The 9,801-nt window shown below is 35.0% G+C and overlaps 1 protein-coding gene across 1 annotated transcript; it reads right to left on the bottom strand.

Moving 5' to 3' along the window:
* Nucleotides 1-1,936: 1,936 nt before the first annotated feature.
* LOC130812957 (aluminum-activated malate transporter 2-like) lies at nt 1,937-5,304 on the bottom strand. The gene is made up of 6 exons (XM_057678616.1): nt 4,977-5,304; nt 4,744-4,884; nt 3,842-4,114; nt 3,641-3,756; nt 3,379-3,522; nt 1,937-2,916 (listed from the first exon to the last, which is right to left on the bottom strand). Exons 1-6 carry the CDS (start codon nt 5,179-5,181, stop codon nt 2,428-2,430), a joined length of 1,368 nt encoding a protein of 455 aa, XP_057534599.1. The 5' UTR covers nt 5,182-5,304; the 3' UTR covers nt 1,937-2,427.
* Between the last annotated feature and the right edge of the window lie 4,497 nt (nt 5,305-9,801).

Below are 9,801 nucleotides of genomic sequence, written 5' to 3' on the forward strand. Positions count from 1 at the left end.
TTGGCGCGCAATATATCAAAATGCTCATTCAGAAAAGGACGGACTTCTGAAATATGATGCAACACATACAAGTGTGCTTCTAGAAGACTTTCTCGAGGAGGTGTGATCGATTTGGAGCCAATTGTTTCTTTTCCCTGAAGCCTTCCTTCATATCGAGAGGTGGGAAGTCCAATAGACTTTGCCATGGCCATATACTTGGCTATGAAGTTACCAATCTCATCGCTCACAGTGCGTTGAATCATACTCCCCTTGGCTATGAAGTCCAAGGTTTATGAACTTTAAAAGGCGCATTTTTTTAAGGGTTTATGAAATAGTATAAAATTCAGGGATAGTTAAACAGTATATACTCGATCATGTATCAGGGAATTAAATGTTGCGGGTAAGAGAGACCCGCAGTATATACTCATGTACCAGAGAACTAAATGCTACGGGCTACATAAAATCGCAGTATGTGTGCATGTATTTTTTAAATATTTGCTGCGGGTCAATTAAAACCACAATATATGCTCAATTTTTTTTTCTGGTTATTTTATGCTGCGTATTTGTAAAACTGCAGCATATGTTGAGTAGCAGATATGGTTTTTTCCACTTGTGACCATCGCCATTTTAAATTCAAAATTCAAAAATTAGCTGCAAAAAATGGCGACGAGCTCGCTACCAACAAGGGTCGTGGCCAAAGTAGATGAAAAACAAAAAAATGCATCAGAATTAGCGACGAGCTGGCTACCAGTAGGTGCCGTCGCCAAGTGCTGGGCCCCGAAAAAAAAGCCGTTTGAACCCATGTGACGTACTGGCGACCACCTTGTACCGTCGCCCTTTGACTGTTGACTCTTGGCGACCACACCTACCCATCGCCATTCCGTCGCCCGTCTCCAATAAATAAAAGGTGATGACCTTTTCGTGGCCCTTGGCGATGACTACTTAACCGTCGCTTGTCGGCCATCGCTATTTCAACACTTTTTTGTAGTGTCAGCTAATGGCTGAGTTGTACAAATTATGGGTAGTTTCAGAGGGGTATTTGATGGTGTGTAAGGTAATCAACCACACAGGACCCCCTCTTTTTCCCATAAATGAAAAAGTTAATAAAAATAAAATATGTTAAATTTATCTATAAAATAAATATATTTACTATAAATAAGATGAAAATAAGAATTTTGAATAGAAGCCCAAATTTTTCAACACAGGCTTTGGCGAGTAGTCATGGTGGTGTCGGTTGGTGATCTAAGAAAATTAAGATGCATGTAATGGGGTTTTTCAATCCTAAGAATTAGTAAGATGAAAATGATGAGGATAATGAGTAATCCAATTAAGGGAAGAGATAGTTGACACCTATTAACGTGAGGTTCAACATTTGTGAGATTTGTTTTTTATTTTTTTATAAATTATTTAAGGACACTAAAACAATTTTATTACAATGAAATTTATTAAATTTAGTTTAAAACAAAAATGGAGGTGCTTAAAATTACATATTATTATATTTTATATCATATTATCCGCATTCATTAGCTATTAGTTATGCAATCAAGGGATTTGCTATCGATATCGTCATGTAGAATGATGCAAGCATCACCCACTCATTGTTGTCTCGAAATTTGCAGCCTCTTTTAAGAAAACTATTATACAGACAATTATATTTGGAAAGAGACTTCAGATCTAATTCTTTGAACTCCTCCGTGGACATCTTTGAACTAGGACTCATTTTTGACTTTCTATAACCCAAAATGCACATTTCGTTAATACTTTATAATTCCCATGGCTATTAAGTAATAGACACGTAATTAAAATGCAAGAACAATAGAGAATGAATACAACAATTTAAAAGGCAGAAAAATACTTTATTAATTCTTGACTATATATATATATATATAACGCTATCTATATATAAACAAAAGAGAGACAAAATAACAATTAGAAAATATTTTTTTTTTGATGTAGAGAGTAATTTATTATATCTAATGACACTCTCAGTTTGATGGAGTAGGTCACAATATGATGATTTTAATACAGAAAGTAAAAATCTCTATATTTTCTCTCATTATAATCTAATTTTGTGATTCTCTCTCACTAAAAAAGTCCTCCTCACTTGATGAATGAACAAGGGCGTCATTACATGTAAATGATGATTGAAAAAGCAAAATTTACAAAAGAAAACAAATCAAAAAGACATTACAACTGCACGTGCATGAGTAGCCTGTGGCTCAATCGAGTATATGACATTACAACTGCACGGCCATTCTCATTTATTCTTCTTTTAATTTGTCTCAACACACATCAATACTGAACAACATCATTACACCACGCCAATGATTGAGACGATTATGATCCTTCTTCTGTGGCATACACCTTAACCATAGACATCGATTGGAGTTGTTTATTGAAGTTGCTAACGCTTCTATTTCCGAACAATTATGACAAATAATCATCTGCTTACTCGATCGTTATAGCTACTACTTGAGAGCTATTAACAACAGTGACATTACTCAGATTATTGTCTCGATTCTCAGTACTAATCAAAGAACCCGAATTTTCGACTGCTGGAATATCATTTTTTGATTCAGAATCAGGTGAGTTGTACTCTTTGTCTTGTTTGAAATTTGCTAATAAAGCCAGCTCTCTATTGCAATCTACCATTTTTTCAACATAATTTAGAATGTCATTCAATATTGTTGCAATTGTGATTTCTGTAATGACCACCTGGAGCTTCTCATAGTCTGCTGACAAATTGGCCATTGATTTCAAAATTACTTCCTTTAAACATTTTATTTTATCTTTGGATTCTGCAACCTGATGAGCTATGCATGGAGCGGACTGTGAGGTATTTTTCAGGGTAGTTGATAGCTCTTTTAAGGTTTTGCTTGCCTCCAATGTAATTTTATTACATTCCTCTTTAATCCCATCATCAAATTTCAATATTTTCTGTAAAAATTGAACCAAATCAAAATAATTGTAATAAATCACTAACTAATCTTCGATTCTCTAAACTTCAAATTTTGCAGTAGATCACAAAAATGCATGCTCATATTAGTGCTTTAGGGTGTGTTTAGCAAGCCACTTTTGGCGAGTATTTTATGGGCTCTTTTAGCTTTTTGGTTAGTCCAAAATGAAAAAATTGTGTTTGTGACTTTTAAAAGTAGCTTTTAAGTCAATGTCGAGAACGTGCTATGATTAACTTTTTATTAGCTTTTAGTTAGCCCACTTTGTCTCTGATAAACTATATATAGTGAACAACTAATGCTAACAAAAAGCTCTACTACTTGTCATCAAAGCTATAACATTAATTTTACTAGCTTGTCGAACAAAGCAACTCAACTAGCCCATATTTATTTGCCAAACACCCCTTAACTATTAATGTTATATTTAATAAATTGCTGAACATACCTTAAAATTTGTATTAAGTTGTTTGTCAAGAGTATCGATCCTAAATGCACATTCTCTAGTAAGGGCACCTAGATTTAGGTATTGTTTCCACGGATGTTTGAACCTAAAAGCTCCATGACTCGGCTCCCATCTCGCAAAATTAGCCTGTAAATTAATTTGTATTAATATTTTGTATTATTATAGTATGTGGTCGTGGGAAAATAGTTATAACACAGTATTAAAATCGTGAAATATAAAGGAAATGTATTATTAAATTATGTACCAAGATATCTTCTGTGTTCTTGGTGTTTAGCACAGTCTTGAAAGTTTGAAGCATTGAAGCTTCATTATCTTGAGCGTTAGCATTTTCTTGTATTTTGAAGTAAGAATTTCCATATCCTACAAATCATGTATATTTAATTAATTATTATTTATACGCTAGATATTAATTTTTAATCATAAGATCATATCATATTATACGTACCTTCTAAGGAACTGGCAAGTTTATCTATATTGTTGGCAATGAGATTATGAAGATCTTCACCAGCCCAAACAGGGAAAACAAAAATAGAAATAAGGAGAGAACTAAAAACTCCAATCACAATTGTTGCCCATCTATTCCGAGCCAAATCTATAATCTCTTGTAATCGAAAGCCAGAGACTGAGATGAATGCAAAGGTCAATATGAATATTAGGAATCCATAATCATATCTCGCCTTTATCTTTGGAGAAAATCTTGCAAATGTTGATAATGCAGCTGCACTAACACCCACATTTTAATAGCATATTATTTTAATATTCATGAAAAACAAAAAATTATGTATTCCGAACACTTTCAAATTACATTAAAAAAGCTATTTACAAACAATCTATTAGGACACTAAAATTGCAACTTTAATTGGCCCACGCACTAAAACTACTAACTTAACTATCACATTAATTGATGCTTACGCTAAACTTATGGAACACCATTTTTAATAACTAAGTAAGCTGTTTAATTAAGATAAATTTAAATTAATTTTTAATGAGTAAAATTGATTTATACTTATTATAACTAATATTTACCGATTGAAGTTGATGTTTACTAATTGAAATTAGTAATAGTAAATGAATATTAGTTATACTTTATAACATGATTATATTGAGTAAAAAATTAATTTTTACTGATTGTACCTAATTTTTATTGAATAAAATTAATTTGTACAAATTAAAATTAATTTTTACTAATTATTTTTTTTAACATGAACTAAAAGCAAACTAACATATCATGTTCCTAAAACTAGGAAACAAAGCACCAATAACTTTGAACCATATTATTCGTCAGATTTATCATGGCCACATTGAACTGTCTAAAAGTAATTGAAATAGAGGTTTGATTGCCGTTACCTTGTAGAAAAACAAAGATACTAATAAGAAGAGGTTCAGCAATATGGCCACATTGAGTTGCCAATCCATGCAACCCAACTGCTAATATTCCGCCTAATAATGTTGCCATTACCCGATTCAAGCCTTTTCCCAATGTCGCGCCTGCATGAGACAGTAAAAAAAGATCTTTTACGTAAAGAGCATTTGAGAGAAGTTGCATAAATGAATGGGTAAATTAAACACAAAATAGTTACCTACAGAATACTCGAAAACGACGACAACGGTGAGGACAGCCCACAAAGTAGAGGTACCAAAATCATGGAAAAGGGGTTGAAAGAAGTAGAGGAGTGAGACTAAGGTTACTGCTAATCCTACTTTCATAGAATGAATCACTCTCCTTGGATCATCTTCAGCTACCTTTGAAATACTCTTTACCACATTTTCAACAATCTTTGCCATTTTAAAGAGCTGAGAATCAATGTTACAACGATTAAAAATTGATAGAGATATATACTCAGCAATCAGCTAGCTCTAAGTGCCCACTTGATCGCTATCCAATACTGTTACAATGCAATTCATCTCTTTATATTGTTCTTATGTAGTGGGCAGCTTATTAAAAAATGATCGAGTATTTTTCGCAAAAAGTAATTAAATACTATTACAATTTACAATGTAACGCGTGCGGGGCTGCTTGACTGCTTTAAACAAATTTGACTAAATTATGAACTACTTTTTAAACTATTTCGTCATCTATTCATTGACTTAAGCACTATCATTGCCATTGCAAATGTTATTATTCTTATTAATTCTTTTTAGTTTGAGTGCCGTTCGTTAAAAAATAAAAAGAAAGATTCAAATATTAATAATGGCAAGAACACATCAAAATTTTTTTAAAACCTTACATTAATTTTTTAATTTATCAATAAATTTTGTTTTACTTCGGACTAAGTTCATTGAATTTAAAATAGGAGGTTATCACAAATAATAAAAAATATTTAACCACTAAATTAATTAAATTATAATAATTTAATATATTTGATTCTCCATATATTTTCATTATTTAGGTACAATATAAAATTCTAGTCTCTAGCTATTTAATAATATCATGTACTTTTGCGTAAAATTTCACATGTTAAAATTATTATTATTAAAGAGTAGCTGTGTTACTTTTATGGAACAACACTCAAACTAAAAAGACCAGCCTGGCTCCAAATTCGAGTTTATGATCTTTGACGAACTTAATTATGTCATTCATTATATTGTGTTGCTATTTTTTTTTTATGAAATTTTCAAATTTGACCTTTTTTTCAAAAATATTATTTAACTATTACAAAAAAAATTGCTTCTGTCCATAATTATTTATCCATTTTTAATTATGTCTGAATATAATATTTTATTTAGCCACGCTTACTAAACATGGGAAAATAACCTTATTTAAGAGTGTGGTGAAAAACAAATCTAAAGACAAAAAATCAAATTGAAAATGCTGCTTCTTCTTTCCCTTCTTTTTAGAAATCTTTTCCATATTATTGCTAAAAAAAATAATAATTCGCACTTTGCATCAAGTGGGAAAGTATTTCCCACAATACCGTCCACGTGAAAATTTGTTCTTTTTTTTTAAAAAATTTTTCAGACAAAACCGCCACTTGAGATGGCGGTTTGCCTTATGCATTAAACCGCCACATGAAGTTGCGGTTTGTTCAAGGCAAACCGCCATCTCATGTGGCGGTTTGATCCCTGGTAAACCGTCACTTCATGTGGCGGTTTGCTTGTGGCCTGATGATGGAAAGTCATACAAATATATATTACAATTATGGAAAGTCATACAAGAAGTTCAAATCATATAAGAATATACAAAGTTTGTTAAACTACAACCCCCGGCCCCTTTTGTTTTGCGCACCGGTGGATGATGATGGTGTGAACTCGTCAACCTCCGCAATGACATTAAGAGCAGGATCTCGTCGTTGACTAACACGCTGATATGTGATGATGGTTGTGGAGGAGGAGTGGTGATGGAAGCTGGAGGAACGAATGATGACATAGTAGCGGATGTCGATGGCGATCTAGAAGACCGACCTCGAGTAGATGAACGCTGGCGACCTCTTGTGGACCGAGAACTGGATCCTCCGGAAGAGCTACCTTGGTGGGCTGAACTCCGTGGAGAAGGAGTGTGAAATGTGTCATCTACCTCGCCAATGATGGGTGGAGTCGGTATGAGGTACTCATAACCCGCCTGACTCAATGCATCGGTCAACGACGCATTAATGGAGCCTAGGATCTGAGAACATAGCCGATACCCCACATCAACTGGCGATGTAGCGGCCCCTTGAATCGTGTCATTGCATTGTATGAGCACCGATCGGATGCGCTCAGCCTGTTTGTTATCATTATATTGTTAAAAGAGTCACATAAAACTATTATTATATGTTATGAGTGTTGAAAGAAGACGTACCAGTAACGTAGATGTCGGATGGTAATGTGAACCTGGCTGCGCAAATGTGGTGTTCGTTAGGCGTAATATGGAGATGCGCCTGTACCAACTCATGTACATAGCAGAGCTATGACCTGTGAAGTTATCTCCTCGAACCAATCAAAATGCTCGGTCATTCCATGCATCTACATGCGATCTATGTCGTATGAGGTAGTTCTTGTCCCCAGTCCTCCGATCGATCGCATGTAGTTGAGGTTGGGTGTCACAGGCTTGCGGAATAACCTGCTCCAAACCGAATTGACGCATGACACGATCCGGGAGATGTAGCTCGACGATGTCAAAGCAAACAAGTGGACAACGGGATCTCCAAATCTCGTGGCCCGATGTAAATATGTGTGGCAGAGCGTCCATTTTAGCCGCTGTGTAAGGTTGCCATGATCTATAATAGAAATCAATATGCTCAATAATATATACAATTTATTCATAACTAATACAAATAGTAAATGTTAATAACCCACTCGTCCCATTGTCGATCAAGTGCGTTTTTGTAGTAGATGAGAGTATGTGGGGAGTGGGATCTCGAAAGATATACGCGAAGCCAGCTGCAAACAAATGAACATTGTTTAACGTTTTCATGTATCATAAAATAGTTAAATTATGAATTTGAATAGTGAATTGACTTTTGCTACCTTACTGCTAAAGGATCCATCCTGCGACGATGTTGTGAACCTAACAGCGGTTCAAAATCATCCGCGTCATCTTCTTGATCATGTTGCCCATCGGGTCGAATCGTCCGAATTATGGGCCTCCCTATATGAATATGCTCCCATGACCATATCTGTAACAACATCAAGCAGCCACCAATGTCCTTGGCACCCTTACGATATGCTCGACATAAGTTACGATACAGATACTCTAGGGTAGCACTTCCCCAACTGTACTCATCTACGCGCTCCAAGTCTCCCAGTAGAGGGAGATAGATCAACTGCACCGACTCACCGCTCTTGTCTGGAAACAAGATGCATCCAAATAGGTACAAGATGTACGCTCGCGCATGTCTATCAACCGTAACATCATCCGCGTCATCCTCTAGCGCGCTAAAATGCTCTCGGAGCCAAGTCAACTTCAATGACGATCCAACGATGATCTTCGGCTGTGTGGGGTCTTGAGGGTTTTCAGGCCAAACCCCTAGTAGCTCATGAACTAATGCTGGCCAATTTCCCTCTCCATGACCTATCACTGCTTGTCCTTCAATGGGCAGTCCCATTATAACTGCCACATCTTGCAACGTGATCGTTGCCTCGCCAACTGTGAGGTGGAAGGTATGAGTCTCCGGCCTCCACCTCTCCACCAATGCAGTGATAAGAGCTCGATCGAGCTCTAAGCCCTCGCCAACCAACCTGTGAATGTATCTGAAACCAGCTAAATCGACTACCTCTAATACCCTGTCATCCACCTCCCAATGTAACGTACTCGCCTGGTAGTGCTGACGAGTAACCAATTGGTCAGTGGAGCCCTCCCACGCTGCTACGATCCTGTGTGTCGCCTGAAGTGTAAGCACTGATGGATCAACTGGGCCCGACATCGCCATGATCGCTGTTACATACATAAGTGTTATAAAAATTACATAAATATTATCAGACTCGACATGATATTACAAAATATAACGGGATAATGATCCGTATTCTACTATGAAACTGTTGCGATCACAACCAATTACATCACAGATTTTGCTATGAAACACCTCTAAATTAGTATTCTGACGATGCATAAACATGACTGTATTTAATCCTCCATTATAGCCAACATCGGATTCAGTACAACTTACTTCCCCACCCCAATACGCTATAACGGGATAATGATCCATATTCTGTAAACACAAACATGTTTTTCACGTGATTTAACATACACTTCATTGTTGATTGTGACTAAGGGAAATGTTAATTTAAATACAGGAATTTGTGATATTAAGGTATTAGAACACTTATTAGAAAGGTTCATTTCAAGTATAAAGCTAAAAATACCATGAATATATACTAAAACCAATAACCTAAACCTACAAAGTAATAATCTTTCATTAAAGCATTTCATCAAACACTTTATATGCATACAAACCAAATCATAAAATTCAACCACAAACTTCTAAAATGTAAACTTAAATTATGAAATCAAAAGAATGTAACAAACAATCAATGTATTTATCACTTCAAATAACAACAATAATGAACAAAAAAAACAATTTGCAAATTGAAAAAAAATTAGGGTTATATTCATACCTTAAATGAGGATTAAAATGAACAAGAAGACAATGAGAGGAATTGTAAATAAGAAGTAAATAAGAGTGAAGAAAATTTTTTTTAAGAGAGCACGACAGCAAGAAGCAAAGAAGAAAAATGGAATGAAATGAACAACACACGAAAGACCTGTTGTTTTGTACTGCTACAAAACCGCCACTTGAAGTGGCGGTTTACTTACTATTTTTTTTTAAAAAAAAATTAATATGACCTGCTGTTTTGTACTGCTACAAAACCGCCACTTGAAGTGGCAGTTTTCTTACTTTTTTCTTTTTCTTAAAAAAAAAAATTAATATACATAAAACCGTCATTTCATCTAGCGGTTTACTCAGTTTCCTAAACATAACCGCCATT

This window comes from Amaranthus tricolor, chromosome 5 (genome assembly GCF_026212465.1).
Source record: "Amaranthus tricolor cultivar Red isolate AtriRed21 chromosome 5, ASM2621246v1, whole genome shotgun sequence".
In the NCBI taxonomy this organism is placed as follows: Eukaryota; Viridiplantae; Streptophyta; class Magnoliopsida; order Caryophyllales; family Amaranthaceae; genus Amaranthus; species Amaranthus tricolor.

What these genes read in the sequence shown, in the direction of transcription:
- LOC130812957 (XM_057678616.1), bottom strand. Translation starts at nt 5,181, where the DNA reads ATGGCAAAGATTGTTGAAAATGTGGTAAAGAGTATTTCAAAGGTAGCT. An exon ending in ACTTGCCAGTTCCTTAGAAG is followed by an intron (nt 3,757 to 3,841) that starts GTACGTATAATA and finishes CATGATTTGTAG; the next exon opens with GATATGGAAATTCTTACTTC. An exon ending in AACTTAATACAAATTTTAAG is followed by an intron (nt 2,917 to 3,378) that starts GTATGTTCAGCA and finishes CAATTTTTACAG; the next exon opens with AAAATATTGAAATTTGATGA.